General features: G+C 42.8%; 2 protein-coding genes across 4 annotated transcripts in view; both read right to left on the reverse strand.

The window, feature by feature from the left end:
* Positions 1-5,172: 5,172 nt before the first annotated feature.
* Positions 5,173-9,848, reverse strand: hspb1 (heat shock protein, alpha-crystallin-related, 1). The gene is made up of 3 exons (XM_054754338.1): positions 9,326-9,848; positions 7,315-7,378; positions 5,173-5,585 (listed from the first exon to the last, which is right to left on the reverse strand). Exons 1-3 carry the CDS (start codon positions 9,687-9,689, stop codon positions 5,429-5,431), a joined length of 585 nt encoding a protein of 194 aa, XP_054610313.1. The 5' UTR covers positions 9,690-9,848; the 3' UTR covers positions 5,173-5,428.
* Positions 9,849-10,048: 200 nt separating this feature from the next.
* Positions 10,049-16,815, reverse strand: part of srrm3 (serine/arginine repetitive matrix 3) — a 65,328-nt gene continuing 58,561 nt past the window's right edge. For all 3 annotated transcript variants that reach the window (XM_054754336.1, XM_054754335.1, XM_054754337.1), the window contains one exon: positions 10,049-15,368. In XM_054754336.1, coding sequence (XP_054610311.1) covers positions 15,095-15,368 — 274 coding nt within the window. In that variant the 3' untranslated portion in view covers positions 10,049-15,094. The remainder of the gene's footprint in view (positions 15,369-16,815) is intronic.

Raw genomic sequence — 16,815 nt, forward strand, 5'->3', positions numbered from 1 at the left:
AATATCAGCATCTCTGCTGCTTACACTGGAGCAGGAAAGAAAGTACAAACATCACCACCAGGGGTCGCTGCCATTGTCTGACCTCTGCAGAAGTAAGTCAGCTATGGAGTGCAATGTATAGTACATGCTAAATAGCCTTCTTCTTCTTTGTGTGCTTGTTAGGCCCCTCCCTGCTTGAAAAGCCTGAGAGCTGCGGGTTTGATGAGAACTAGCATGAATCATTCATGTCTGCATTTAACTGCAAGGAAGCGGTGACTCAGAGGAAATGCTAAGTGCTGTGGATATTATTCTTTCACCTGGAGAGCAAAATGTCCACATTTCTCTTTCTTTTGTGCTGCTGTAGCCTCTCAAAAGCCTTCCTCTCACTCACACGGTCTTGTGCTAAGAATGGTGCTCTTCGACTCGATCTTCTGCCTTTTATGATGGTTCCTCTTAAACGTTAGTGAAAATAACCCAAAATGCACACGCCAGTGCCTGCACGTGCATGAGTATGCATCTCAAGCAGTGGTTCCCAGCTGGTGGCTCGAGACCCAAAAGTGGGTTGAAAAGTTGAAAAAATAGAGTATGTAATATACAACTCATGTCTCACTTCAAGGGAAATCTCATTTTGGGGTCTTTTTGATATTTTATTTTCATTTCTGCATTATTTATATGCATGCACGTATCACGTTCTTCCTCATTTTCTTGACATTGGCCTCGAGAAATTCCTCTAAGATGCACTTTGGACATCTCATTATGTGTATTCATGTTGGCGCATAAGTCACAACCCGTCCCCCCCACCCGAAGGCGGAGGGAAGCTGCCCTCTTGTTCACCGAGTTAAACTCCCACGTGTAGGCCCTGAGCTGGGGGGCAACAAGAACTTCCACCCCTGCCCATCACCTCTCACTTCTGGCAACGCCAGAGTGGATTAAGTCCAGCCCCTCTCGAGAGGACCGCTTCCAGAGCGCTTACTGTGCGTGGAGGTGAGTATCCATATCAAGTGTTCCTTTCAGATAGATTGATTAGATAGATTAGATAGATTAGATAGATAGATAGATAGATTAGATAGATATAGATGATAGATATAGATAGATAGATAGATAGATAGATAGATAGATACATATAGATAGATAGATAGATAGATAGATAGATAGATAGATAGATAGATAGATAGATAGATAGATAGATAGATAGATAGATAGATAGATAGATAGATAGATAGATAGATAGATAGATTAGATAGATTAGATAGATATAGATATAGATAGATAGATAGATAGATAGATAGATATAGATAGATATATATCTAGGAATTAAAAAAAGACTTAAGTGTAAAAAATAATACAAATGAATCAAAATAATAAATGGGTTCAATAAAAGTGTAAAAACAATTAAAAAATGACTTAAATAAAAGTGGGTCGCGACTCAATGATGTTGGAAAATGTGGGTCCCATTTTGAGACCATTTGAGAACCCCTGATCTAACGTACGGACACACCGTTTTCTCACACTTATGACACAGTTACCATCAAGACAGCACAACGGCATCGTGCTAGCAGCCCTTCACTTGCTGTACTGTACATTTGGAGGCGGAATAAAAAGAACGCGTGTGCGCTACCCGCCCTGTGTAACTATACAACATGCTGGAGGCCCAGCGCATAGCAGAGAGCTCTAAAAATAGAGCTGCCCTGCAGCTTCGGAGTCAGGAGTGGGGTTAGTATGTGCATTAGTGCGCTGGCAAGCAACATGAACACAGCGAGGAGGGAAGAGGAAGCACGCAGCGCGTGACTCCATCACCACTTGTGCTGATACATCTTTCATTTGATCCTTCACTGACAGCCCGCTGCACTGAATGACCTCCAACGCTTCACATTGGCACTACAAGTCATCATTCTCTCATCATTTTCCATGTTTTTTGGTTTGTTTTAGCAATGCTAGAATGAGCATAGAGAGTACGTGACCAGGTAGTGCTGACAAAACAATCAGGGATGCGTCTTTAGTCGCAATAGTGAAAAATGATTAAGGAAGTGCTGCTCTCTCACCAGTCCGTAGGTCTTTCTGGTCTTTACCGTCGAGTGCCGGCAGCTACTTGGTGACATGGCTGCGCTGTTTCCATGGCAACGTGGCACATGAGCATGCATGTACATATGAAGGCTGCAGAGAAATCACTGGAATGCATGGATGACATAAACCCACATTGTAGCCAAACAAATCCTCTTTTTCCATCAACAATAGTCTTGGCCATGGTGTGCATTAGCATCAACTGCTGTTGCAGTCGTCATGTAAGGATGGAAAGCGTATACTTGCCATTCTTCTTTGGAGGTGCACCGTGTAGTGCTTCTGTGGCTTTAGCAGGCGCTTCAGTCTGATGGACAAAAGGCAGACCACATGATGCCTTCACAGATTGGTAAAGATGAATGCATCGTCCACCCATCCCGTTACCTTGTTGCTGTTTGAAATGACCTTGCGCACTCAGGAGAAAGCAAATGTCCATGTGAATTATGTATGCATCCCGCCATGAATAATTCATCTTACAGAATTCAGAATGATGGAATTTTGCAGTTTGGATTTTTTTGTGCTCTTCGCAGACGCAGATGCAGACGCAGACGCAGACGCACCTTTCAGCTGATTATTGCATGACAGGGCCGCATACTGAAGAATCAAAGGATAGAAATATATGGATAGAACTAGATTCAATATATTTTCTATATTTTAAAAGAAAATGCATAGATATTTTTTTTAGTTTGTAAATTTTGTAAAAAATGTATTTTGTACAAGACATCGACAACGTGTATAGTCTCAAAACAAGTTTTCAGCTTTTTCTCTTTACATTGTGCCTTTTTGCTGTTGTTTTTTTGGTTCGATTTTATCTCTACAATGTGTCACGGGCCGCAAATGGCCCCCGGTCCGGACTTTGTATGACGTTCAATGATAACTAGGAAAGCACTCTGAAAGCGCAGACCTCCGCCAAGCGCCATAGTCCCCCCCCCCATATTGTGAATCACACCAATAAAATAATCCTACAATTTTTGGGTCAGCCTTTGACATTTTGTAGAACCCGTCAGAGACTTGCCCAGCGCTCTGACCATTTGTTGTGGCGCTTTATGCACAAAGGTCGAAAATGCTCCCATCTCTCAATGTTAAAGAATCCTTCCTGGATCCAGACGGTGATGCGGATTATATACGGTGATATACTGTATATATAAATACGATTATATGCGGTTATACAGGTCAGGGCATGGGTGTCACATTCACACAGCCACTGGTGTGAATGGTGTTCATTTTCTGTCAAAATAGCTAAGTAACGTTCATTGGGACACACGGTTCATGCATTAGCCCAGTTAGCATTTGCTATCTAGCATGACCGATATACAAGAAATGAAAATGATGATGCAAAAGATAATCTAGCCGAAGTCAACGCAACATATTAAAAAGCTTTCAGCGATGAGCACATTTTCCAATTGACCGTGAAATAATAGTTTAAGAAACGGAAGTGTAAAAAAACTTGCATTTCTATAGTGTAGTTCAGCATGCGAAGCAAAGCCCCCAAACAATTGACTTTTTTTCTACATAACTTTTGTTATAGATATAGTCATTTCACCGCTGACTTACTTTATCCGTAATCTGAATAATAAAGATGAAAGTTGCATCTCCGTGTGTGTCTTGAAACGTCAGTTCACCACTTCATGCTCGCCGCCGGGGGAGCAACAGCGAATCAGGAGGGGAGTTTATGTCAGCTGACTGATGTCATACGACGTTTACAAAGTGACGTTTACGCGATTGACGTAATGGGGCACCCCTGCAAGAAATCAATCCCGCAGACGACGTTCCCTCCACCACACCCTCCCTCCAACGTCCCACCCGCCAACAAAAGGAGTCAAACATAAAAAGATCAATCCCAATGACACCCAAGACCACCCAGTTTCCCCCCCCCCCCAAATGTCCCCAGAGTCACACAAAAAGGCAATGCAATATATGCAGTACACAGGATATACTGGAGTTCACACAGAGGACGTGAAAGCCGCAGTTCCACTCACGACCATGTGGAGGCGCCCACTTGATTAAACACGCTGTGGTGCTCTTAGAGCCCAATCGTTTGTGAGAAATTTGCATGAAGAGATTTGACCTATTTTGACCTACTTTGTCTATTGAGATGCGTCGTTTGTATTTTTAATATAACATTATATTTATATAGCTGCTCATTGAGGTTTAAATAAATCCATTTAAATAATAAACATTGATATCACATATTTTTTTTACATTAGTAATTCATTTTACATGACATTCATTTAAGACAACAAAAAAATCTGAGGAGCCACTTGGGAGCCGGCTCTTTTTAGTGAGCCAAGCCAGAAGAACCAGCTCTCTAAAAAGAGACAACATTTCCATCACTACTATTTTGGGTTTGGAGGCCTTTGTTAGCATCCTATTAGCTTGCCAATACATGCAAACAAGAGCCACAAGTCAGCTCCGTCACCCGTCTATGATGTCATCAGCGGTCGACTCTGTAGTTCCAAATTAAGTAGCACACCGCAAGTTTCTCCTTTTTTTGTGTGATCGCGGCTACAAAATAACTCACAATGGAGCCAAAGAAAGTTGGCACAGAAGGTGAGAAACACTATTAATTTCCAGAAATAACTCATAGCAAAACACAAAGGTGGTGTTGGAGTGGATTTTGCTGCCGCATCGCCGTCTTTGTCAACAATCACGTCTTCAATCAAGGTAAAAGTGATGCTAAATGTTCACTTATTCCTTTCGTTCATTCCTTTATATGCATTTCCAAGGGATTTCTGCACGTAAAACTATAAAGAACGTGTTTTGCGTTGTGTTCATGTTCTTGCTCATGTTCTTTTTAGAAAATGCCGAGGGCTGATAAAAACAAGCTCTGGGCCGAAAAAGTCCCCTTTGGCACCTTTGAATTAGCCCATCGGTGACAGTAAAAACATCAAATATTCATATAATAAAAATGTATTTATGCATATGCAACATACAACTACAGTAGTAACAAGACTGTTACAGTCCACGTGCACCGGAGTGCCGCAAGGCAGAGACCAACCACACCCAGCAGATGGCGCTCAACCTGGAGGGACTGAATACGATAGAACTTTTCCAATAAAAAAGAAACAAAACAAAAAGTGGTGGTTTATGAAGCTAAAAGAGTACAAATACAGTAAAGGAGGTAAAACTAGAGACTGGTAGGTCATTCCATCTTTATTCTTGGTTTGCTGCGTTACTTTCTCGTTCCTAAAAGAGGATAAAACAAGTCTATTTGCAGGCTTCCATCAGGCATTGTTGTGCTTTTTGGGTGTCAGTGAGACGCAGCGTGACAGGAGAGGAGTAGAAACGCTAAGGAGAACAATGACAGACATAAAACAACGTGCTCTCTGCTCAGCTCTTTGTTGCCATTTAAAAAAGCTTATTTGCATGCGTGCGTTTGTGTGCGAGCCTCCTATTTCTTCACCGCCCCGCTTTTGCTGTCCACCGTGACGGGTATGGCGGTCTCGGCAGCCTCGATGGCCGGCTTGGCGAGCGGGGCCTCCACTGTCAGCACGCCATCGGGTGACAGGGAGGACGTCACCTTCTCCACGTTGGCGCTGGCGGGGAGGCTGCAGGGGGATAGGCATCATTAAGCTCCAACGAGGACCAAAGGGTCACTATGCTTGGGTAATTGACAGTGTGGCCGCTAGATGGCAGCAAAGCCACAGGAAGTGGATGGCGTATGGCTTTTTAGCGCAAGCCAGTTCAAGGAACAGAGCTTCATGAAAGGCGTGCGTTTCGTCCTCTACTAAAGCAAGGACACTTGCAAAAGACAATTTAGGAAGAAATTAAGTTGGTCATTTGCAGAATATGTGTGTATTCTCTTTTTTAAAATCTAATAAAGCACATTCGTGTATGCCAGGGTGTCTGCCGAGGGCCACGTACTGAAAACCCACAGGCCATTTATATATTTATGACTTAGATATATTTATCTGATAGATACTAGGGGTGTAACAATACGTGTATCTGTACCGAACCGTGACCCCCGTATTGAACAATACGCAGTTTCACATTTATTTGATCAACTTCTGAAAGCTCAGTGTATCTGCTATCGACTGCTCTGGCTTAGGTTGTAATGTCAAGCACGGAGCCACTGAGCTCCGCGTCCCACATTCACACCATGCTGGAAATGTTGAAAAAGGAGAAAAATGTTGGCAATTTCAATCAAATTCAAACGAAAAAAGCCAACATAATTTATTTTTTGTATCAAAAAAATATTGAACCGTAACACAAACGTATCGAACCGAACCGTGAATTTTGTGTATCGTTGCACCCCTAATATATACATATTTTTGTCTATCATTATACAGTATATATATATACATTATATATATATATATATATATACAGTAAAAAAAAATTGTTCAAAAGTTCATTTGTAAGAAAACTGTTACATATAAAAATGAAAGGATGTGATCTATCTATCTATCTATCTATCTATCTCTATATATATACTGTATCTATCTATCTATCTATCTATCTATCTATTTATCTATCTATCTATATATATATCTATCTATCTATCTATCTATCTATCTATCTATCTATCTATCTCTATATATATACTGTATCTATCTATCTATCTATCTATCTATCTCTATATATATACTGTATCTATCTATCTATCTATCTATCTATTTATCTATCTATCTATATATATATATACTGTATCTATCTATCTATCTATCATCTATCTATCTATCTATCTATCTATCTATCTATCTATCTATCTATCTCTATATATATACTGTATCTATCTATCTATCTATCTATCTATCTATCTATCTATCTATCTATCTATCTATCTATCTCTATATATATACTGTATCTATCTATCTATCTATCTATCTATCTATCTATATATATATATATATATGTATATATGTATGTAGAGAGAGAGAGAGAGATATTTATGTAACATATACATTTTCATTTTTTTATTTTCATATGTAACTTTTAATTTGGTAGTTTTTGTAAAAAAAATTTAAAAAAAAATACAAAACACTGTATATTTTTAAAAATAAAAATGCTGGATATATAGCGTGGTTTTACAAATAGAACATTTGTAAAACAATTTTTTTTAAAAAGTAAAAAAATGTAACATTTTTTTATAAAATAAAAAAAAGAGCAGCAGGCCGCACTTTGGACCCCCCCTGGTGTATGCAATGAATAAAGTGTCTTTGCCAAATAACGGCATCCCCCAGTCAACTTTATTGAGTATTTTATTAACGTACTTAGTATATTCCGATATGTTCCTTTCATCGACAAGCATGGCATCAGCTTGCATGAAACACTTACGTGTATTTCCTGGTGAAACATCTGGATACAAAACCATGCTCGTCCTTGCGCTCCTCATGCTTGCCTGTGGACAGGAAGAAAAATCCATATGCATTCTGTCACTCTGAGGTAACGTATTTTCCAGGCTATTAATCACACTTTTTCAGTAGTTTGGCAGGTCCTGCGACTGATAGTCAGGTGCGACTTATGTATCAAACCATCTACGTAATTGAACATAAGTTCAAGTGGGGTGGTGGATTTTTTGGCGACACCTAGTGGCCGCAATAATTCATTGAGTTGAGCTTGTGATGCAGTTCAGTTCGCACTAATCGAATGATACAGAGCACTTTTGTCACGCAATGCTTTCTAAGTCTAGTTTGGAGATTGTAGCTGCTGCATCGGCCACTTGCTAACTAAACACACACGTATGATTTCCAGTTTACTTTCATTGATGAAGCTTTGATACGTCATGTCACGTATTAAAAGTGTCTGATACAGGTGGGAATGCACATTTCAGCGTGGGTGCTATTTTGGGTTTGGGGGCCTTTGTGGTGCTATTTTCATCTTGCGCATCTTTCCACGCAGGGCCATGGCCCTCCCGAGGGAGCCTCAGCAAACACAGTTAGACTGTTAGCTTCTCATAGGTGCTGAGATGCTTGGCTACGACGTGTTTGTTGTGGTAACAGCAGATAAAAGCTGTCGGTCCCAACAGTTTGAGTGCGACGCCGCCACATTTAGACTCACTACTTACCCAAAAGTGACTGAAGCGCTGTTGCATTGTGATGCATGTGCACAACGAAAGCGGATTAGATTTGTTTGCTTTGACACAAGAGAACGGGGGGTTGCAAATTCCACCGGAGTGGAACCCCTGAGCTCTGCTTATGGTATCTCGGCCAAACGAAGTGCAGGCTGTCCACAGGCAGTCAGCGGTCACATCCTGAATAAGACCCAGCTGTCCTGTTCAAGCGCTGACGCCGACACCCAAAGAATGTGTTAAAAAATCAGGAAAACATTCGTGATATCAGCGACCGAGAACTCTGGCCCACTCCCACGTGTTGCACTGGGAAGTTGTTCTACTGAGCAGGCGTTCATCCAAAAAGCCCACACCCCCCACCAGCACTGGAAAACAGCACTGCATTGTTCCACGTTATTATGGAGCTGCAACGCTTTCTCTTTTGCTCCTTTTCACTTTGGAGCTTAGCTGCACCTCATTCATATCACATATTAGTTATTATATACAGTATATACATATATAAACAATAATATAATGTGGAGTAAATAATAATATAAAATCCATTAAAACATTTAATTTGATTAAAATAAATAAAACACACAATATGTATATTTATATATCATTATAATTCATATAATATTCCACACAATATAACAAATGATAGAAATATTTCTATATATATTTTCTACGGAGCGATACAGTCTAATGTAAGTACAAACATATTAATGATGAATATATTTTTAAAAAGGTTTCTGATTCAGTATGAAGCTATACATGAAATGTGAAATAATGAACAGTTGGCCATGTGATTGTGGTATTCTACATTCAGTTGTCTTATTTCATTGCATGGAGTGGTTATCAATGTATTCTGCAATTGATACACATCATTGTTGTATTCATCATTTAAGCACAATTTGATTTGTCTTTTTCTGTATTCTAGTACTTGAATATGTGATAATACGATATAATATTGATAGGAGAGACTAACAGATTAAATAAATTTACATTACTACTTGAACATGTTGGGTAACGCGACCACATTTTTGATTTAACTTGCTAACCAAACCCTAACATTAACCCCAAGCCTAATCCTAATGCTAACCCCAAAACCCTGATTCCAGCCCTAACCCTAACCCTTTGTGTTGTGTCTAGCCCTACGCCTAACCCCAACACAAACCCTAAGAATAAAACTAACCCTAAAGCTAACTCTATCCCTAACCCCAATGCAAAGCCTAACTAACTTACACCCTGAGAACGAACCGAGTAGACAAACAGTCCAAACAGGAAGTGAGGCCTCACCGGTAATTTCCACCACACCATCCTTGGTCTTGACCACCAGCTCTTCAGGTGAGAAATGGTTGACGTCCAGAGACACCTTCCAGTTGTCTTGGGTCTGCTTGATCTCCGACATGCCGCTGCTCACCTGGCGGGACAGGGCGCGAGCCTGCTGGGCCATCACGGCGCCCGGGTACATCATGGCGCCCATCTCTGCCGGCAGCAAGGAGGGCCGCATGTAGCCCGGCCAGTGGGTGCAGGGGAAGTCCTCCAGGGTGGCGGGCATGCCGAAGGTCTGGTCGAAGATGCGGCTGGTCGGGTTCCAGTCGCGGAAGGGGTCCCAGCTTGGGGTGCGGAGCAGGGTGAAAGGAATACGTCTCTCTGCCATGGTGGCTGCTGCTGCTGGTGCCCTTTGGTCTCTCTGAGAAAGTTCCCCTCAACATGCAGCCTGCCTCCTATTTATACAGCAACACCACCCCTTTCAACTCAGCCCCCCCTGCACACACACTCATGGAAGCTACCAGAATGTCTATTTGGAGCAGACTACTCGCACTGCAATGGAATCCGACAGGAAGGCCCTCCCCGAATGACAGCTGACCAGTGCACTGTTAAACCTCCCTGCCGCATATCATCCACCCCTCCCTCCTTTGTGGACGGTCCAAATATCCAGGAGAAGAATCCAGAAGGCTGCTGGGAAGTCTGGCAGGGGTTAGCTTACATTACACAACATCATTACAGAGACGTGCTTGGAAACCAACACAAATTCACTTTGCCTTGCAGTCTTCCAAACATGCAAACAGCAACGCTCACGTTTGGCCACTTTTTTCTTTCGTTTGCTCGCCCGCCAATGCCTGCTTTTTAAAAAAATATACACACAGTCGTCCCTCGCCACTTCGCGCTTCGAATTTTGCAGCTTCACCCTATCGCAGTTTTTCATAATACAACGGTACCTTGGTTAACAACCGCCCCGGTTAGCACGTGTTCCGGTTAACATCCCAAATTTTTGCTAAGATTTTGCTTTGGCTTGAGAAATACCGTCCGGTTTGTTTATGCTGCCATCTTGGATCACGCGCCGAAGATGAAATCTTTCAAGTAGCATAATGTTGAAATCATGTTGAAACAAACATTTATTTATTTATTTATTTATCAGGTTGGGTTAAAAAGTTAGAATATGGGAATAAAGTCAAAATATTCCGAAAAGAACATTTTCAAGAGAAAAAATTTCGTGTTGTAACCAGAAAAAAAGTTGCAATTTCACAAGAATAAACTGGCAATATTACAAGGAAAATGAATGTCATTTTAGTAGCATAGAATTTCAATATTAAAGACAAATGTGTTATTTATTTATATATGTATTTATTTTTAAAGTCATATTATTTAGTGAAACAAACAAAACGAAATTAAGTTGTAATTTTTGGAAATGTAGGTTGGAGAAAAAAATTATAATATGCGAATAAAAGCAAAATATTATGGGAATACGCTCATAATATTATGAAAAGAACATTTATGAAGAATATTTCAGCAGAAAGTTGAAATACTTGAAAAAACAAAAAAACAAATGGGACAAAAAAAGCAAAGGCCGCAGTTCAAAACTATCAAAGTGGTCCTTGCATCCTTGCATCCTTTCAATCTTGCATCCTTGCATTTTCACTCTGTGGGCCTCATAGTGGCGCCAACTGGACTAATGAATGGATAGAACGCCAGTCTGCTTCTTACTCTTAAACATTGTGGACCGTTTTTATCAAGCAAGCTTGTAAGCACACACACGCACACACACACACACGCACACGCACACGCACACACACACGCACACACGCACACGCACACGCACACGCACACACACACACACACACACACAGTACAACCATATCCTCTTACAGGGAAAAACAGCAAGTGAATTTCTTTTGGCCATTTCTTTCAGTTTATTGTCAGGAACATTAACGTGTACACTACAAAGAAGGACCCGGTGGACCAAAGGGGGGGCAGTGCTATACTTGGAATAAATCAGCAGGTTTGCAGGGCTATCATTTTTAGAGGATGGACTCTAGCGGTAATGCCACAATGTGCAACAATAAGGTGGGACGTGATGACCTACTGCACACGTTAGGAAGACTTGAGGTGGACCCTGACCGTGTTTGTCTGGAGAAACGTCGACGAGACATGATGGAATCCTGGTGGGGTCTCGGTGAAGCTAGTGCACTTTCTCGAGGCTCCAATCCAAGTACACTAAGACCCCAACTAGCGAACACAATTGGTTCCAGACGACCGTTCTTAAGTTGAATCGTTCTTAAGTCGAAACAAAAGGTAATATTAGCAATGATATAGGTACTACATGTACGTGTTTACATATACAGTATATATGTATGTATGTAAATATGAGTTTGGATGCAGTAGTAATATTAAACCAGGATAATTCATGAAAAAAACAATAATAAAAGTGATATAATAATAGGTAATGATAAATGTTATTTACCTTTGAAGAGGAGTGGTCTGGGTTGTATCATCCAGCTAAAACTTAACTTTCCTAGCTTTACCGGAAGCTTTCTCTGCCCAGCGTCTGTTGGTCTCATTAGCGCTAAGGCTGCCTCTTGGTCCCATTAGCAGTGTCACAGTGCCCTCTACTGGTCAAGCATGTACAGTAGCAGTATAAAGACTGATTCCTAAGCACTACAAGGCAAAATAAAATAAAATATAAACCAGTCGGCTTGTGTTCGTATCGGCGAGTGTTCGCTAGTCGGGTGTTCGTAAGTTGGGGACCTAGTGTAGTTACATCCTGGATCGACTAGAGCTCAACCGATTACGGCGCGTCACAGATTCATCGTTGGCGAATGTGTAGCTGATATGTTAACTTTTGGAGCTGGGTGGGTGGAAAGTCCGTCACTGCGTTCCTGTGTGCAGCTCTTCCTGTCTGTCTCACTCGCTCGGCCGCAGCAGAGAAGACGACTGCGACTTTGTAAAACAATGCAACGCTACGCTTGAAAGCCCCATGAGAGTCACCAACGTCCTTGCGGAAACACGCCGTCAGGGCCCGTCAAGGAGAACATTGTAGTTTTTCCACGCTGGTTTTACAGAGCGTATTCCAATGTTTTAACATCGTGTAAGTCGCACCTCTGTGAGGTAAACAAAGACAGATGCAACTGTTAATGCACACGTCCAGACTGTTGTACAGCCTTTTAATGTGGAATAAAGACATATGCAACTGTTCCAAGTAAGCTATTTCGTTGTTTTTGATATAATGCCCCAAAAATCCCATATCGGTCGGGCTGGAGCATTGACCGCTTTCCCCACAACACTGACAATACTTTAGCCCGCATACTCTCCTATGGTCTCCTTGGAAACACACAGTTCACTCATATGCGTTCTTCTTTACTCCACTGAGATACCGTATCCTTAAACATCAGTCAGGGGTCAGGGGTCAGGGGTCGCTTCCGTACTCACGGTAAACACACAAGAGTGAAACGTTCAGCCAGCCTTCATTCAACATGAATGCGCCATGGACACGTACGGCACACGTCCACATGGAAAGACTGAACCTCAAAGCATGATTCAACTCGCTTTGTCAACAAATAATAAATACCTGATAATAAATAGACGATACATAAATAATTCTATCAATAAATAAATAATACAGTGCATTCACAAAAAAAACATGTGCATGGAGCATTTTGCAGCAAGTTTCCCTGCACAGCGCCATCATCTTGCACACACACGTCCGGAAATGAAGGACATCGGCAGATGTGTTCAACGGGGCAGCGTTAAAGTAACAAATAACACCTTGTGACTAATTCACCTGCGCATGGATGAGCCGCATTCACACTTGTGGTTCGGTCCAACAAAACAAAACAAAAACAGACTTGGCGCGGTTGACTTCGTGTTCACGCAGGTGTTTTCATCAAGGGGCAAAAAGAACATGACGCATATTCCAAACCAAAACGGTTATTTTTATATTCTGTCTATTTTGTCTGAAATACAGCAGATCCCAGATGACTTTATTGTAATATTTTGTACTTTCTTACACTTCTGTTATTGTTTTTGTTAGTTTTCTTGTTTAACTGTATTTTTGAAACGTGTCCACGGCCGATAAAAAAACGTGGGCTTTCCAACAACGTATGTTTGAGATATGCGGACAAAACGGCTTATTTCCAGAGGAAAAAGGTTTTTCAATGTTTTTTTGCTTCTTTTAACCAAAAATGAACAGATGGCGAATATGCGGGGACCCACTGCATCCTGCGCCTTTAAAGAGCACAGCAGAGAGACGCCTCCAGTACTTTTTCTCTTACATATTTGTCATTTACGAATGCCTTTGCAGTCATTTGGTCCGTACAGCGTTCACTTGTCAGCTCAAGTGAACCAAACCGAACCGCGCCAGGCTTCTGGTGCGCACCAGTGTCCGGATTTGGCTTTAACCAAAGCGAACCTGGCAAGCGTGAACGCGCCCTGGCAGCGACACGTCCTTTTCGATGCATCATGCGACGTCACCGTGACTCTTGGAGCTAAATGGAATATACAGTGCATAGTTTCCAAAGCCATCTATACACTCAAACCTATACAACGCCACTGGAAGCATAAAAAGCTCTTCCCCCTCTGCTTCCTGTTGAGTCCTCTGATACTTACATGAATCTCGATGCTTCCAGGAAGTGAAGGTCTTTATGTTCCTATGATGTGTCTTTTTCACAGCACCTACTGTTAATGTATAAATACGTACATATTTCTATGTTCAACTTGTCATTTACTCTCAATTTCATTTTTGGTTGCCTTGTGGAAGAAGGTCAAGAAAGTGCGGACAGACAGCAAGTGTTGTTCAGCGGGCTCTGGCACATCAATGCTTGACGTGTGCCGACTCACAGTTAATGAATCCTCATGCTTTTTGTGAAACTTATTTTTCACGTGTTCAACGGTATCTTTTAGCTGGAAGAGGCTAGAAGACAATTTTCATGGGGGGTTACACTTCGGGGCCACCAGGGAATGGCGAAAAACGGCCCGTAAAAATGTCTACTTTTGACACATGGTTCGCTCCTCACCCCATCCTCCATGCATATCCTGGGTGTGTTATGGTAAATCCTTTTTCTGGCCCACCCGCTGTATTCCAGGGGTGTCCAAAGTGTGGCCAGGGGGCTTGTTTTTCTGATTGGCCCCACAGGGTTCGAATCTCCGCTTCCACACGTCTGTTTTTCCAAAAACATGCACATTAGGTTCATTGGTGACTCAATTGTCCACAGGTATGAATGTGTTGGTCTACATGTGCCCTGCCATTGGCTGGACACCAGTCCAGGGTGTACCCCGCCTCTCGCCCTAAGTCAGCCGGGATAGGCTCCAGCATGCCAGCTAGAATAGGCTCCAGCATGTCAGCTGGGATAGGCTCCAGCATAGCCCCGCATTACATTGGACTGGTTGGACCCCAGCGTGCTTACATTTTTCTGGACGCCGCCCTCGGTAGAAAAAGTTTGGACACTCCTGGACCATTATATGTTTAAAAAAGGGAAATGCCTGAGAATTTGGATTTTTTGGGGGGTGAAAATATGCCAAATATATGAAATAAGAATGTATTAGATTTGTAAATCGCTGAAGAAAGCTCTCGTTAGACATCTCCTGTGTCGTTTCCAGCTAAAAGATACCCGCTGTCCAAACGATAACATGACTACGAGTCATGTTGGTCTCGTACGTATGTGCTGTGTTCTATCAAACGAGAGCAACGGACTGCAGTGGAGAGACAAGTCTGGGATGAAAGGGGTTCGGACCGGACTGGAATGCGTCACAAACCCGATTGCAGTCTTCTGTGTTGCATCTCCTCTGTTAGAAGCCAGGGCTGCCGTAGCTGCTGTGGCTGGAGTAGCTGCGGTGACTTCGAGAGCGACTCCTGCTCCGACTCCAGCTCTGACTCCGGCTGCGGCTCCAGCTCCGACTTCGACTCCGACTCCTGCTCCTGCTGCGGCTCCTGCTCCTGCTGCGGCTGCGGCTGTAGCTGCTGTAGCTGCGACTCCGACTGCGGCTGGAGCGCGAGGGACTGCTGTCGTAGCTGGACGATGAAGGGCTGGGCCGGTAGTAGGGGATGGGGCGTTTCCGCGCGCTGGGGTGGGGGTGGGGGAGACAAGACGGTGAGGTCAAGGTCATTGTTGAGATAATCAGGACAGTAATACGGTAAGTGGGTTAAAGAGATGTGCCAGCACACACACACTCACACCAGAGAATGTCGTTAGTTTAAGCGCATGGATTGCCTTGTTAATAGCCACTCTGGAAGCACTTCCTGGAAGGTAATTAGTGGTTAGCACCCAAAAGAACGTCCCTCCCACAGATAAGAACAGTGTGGTTAGTGATGAACGCCATCAAGGCATACTACAAGTGACAAGTCTAGCCTGGTGTCCTCCACGCAAGCAGGGCAAAGAGCCTTGGTAGCCCCCGGCTGTGTGTTACATTAGTGAGTGGGCGGAGTTTGAGAGTTGCTGTGACTTTCAGGAAGGATGTGGAGGAAGAGGAGGAGAAACAGGAACAAAGTCAGGTTTACTCTCGGGGTGTTTTACTGCTCAGTCAAGCATCAGGAGTCAGACTGGCAGGGTCCTGCTGTCTGGCAACAGTTGCCACGGTAACCAGGCTGCAGCTCAGCCGCATCCCGTTGTCTTGGCGTCAGAACCTTAAAGAGCTGGAGTGGAAGATGACAGCACATTTCACCTTTGTCATTCCTAAGGGTGGCAGTTTATTTGACGCCAAAAAGAAACCCAACCAAAGTTGCAACCAAATGCAAGCAAGTTTGTGTAGGATAATGAGGGAGACAATGTCCAACGTCATCCGTCCTCAGGACGTCAAGATAGATCACGATTCTTTCTTATGAATAAAAAGAATAGAAGAGAACTACAATAATCTCTCGTTTAGCGCGGGTGACTGATTCCAGACCCGACCGTGATAAGTGAACTCCTTGTTCAGAAATGGAATATTTTCATAGTTAGTAGGGATGTCCCGATCCCATCTTCAGCATCGGAATCGGCTGCCGATCCGCTGCATTTTGAAGATTGATAATATCGGCTTCTGCCACGAACTGCCACGAACTCTGAGCCGCACTCCAACACGGTAGGTGCGGTAATGCGCCTCAAAGCCGGTTGCCACTCGGCTCCCGCCACCCGCAAGAAGAAGAAAAGGCAACACCCCCATGCAGACATGTCCGCCGTGTACCATGGTGACGTTAGTTTCACGTTGGACGTCGGATATTGGGCTCCGTAGCTACAACGGTACTTCAACATCACCGTGCCCGGACGGCTTTGTCATGGTGCGGGGAGCTCACACAAGAAGTGCCGCTGTACAGTGGCGGAGCAACATGGTCATCCTTGGTCACCTACATAATCTGGCTCGCCAATGCCGCTGTAACCGCTGCTTGTTTATACTAGGGATCGTCAATAAATTACTATATATATATATATATATATATATATATATATATATATATATTACTAATAAATTACTACTAAAAATGCAATTCTAAATCACACAACAAATGGATCTATAACGATGTCAAATGATCAGTC

Source organism: Dunckerocampus dactyliophorus, chromosome 16 (genome assembly GCF_027744805.1).
Source record: "Dunckerocampus dactyliophorus isolate RoL2022-P2 chromosome 16, RoL_Ddac_1.1, whole genome shotgun sequence".
NCBI classification, from domain to species: Eukaryota; Metazoa; Chordata; class Actinopteri; order Syngnathiformes; family Syngnathidae; genus Dunckerocampus; species Dunckerocampus dactyliophorus.

Coding starts and splice junctions, on each gene's coding strand:
- hspb1 (XM_054754338.1), bottom strand. CDS start 9,689: ATGGCAGAGAGACGTATTCCTTTCACCCTGCTCCGCACCCCAAGCTGG. Junction 7,379..9,325: donor TGGTGTGGTGGAAATTACCG/GTGAGGCCTCAC, acceptor TCCTGTCCACAG/GCAAGCATGAGGAGCGCAAG. Junction 5,586..7,314: donor TGTTTCACCAGGAAATACAC/GTAAGTGTTTCA, acceptor ATCCCCCTGCAG/CCTCCCCGCCAGCGCCAACG.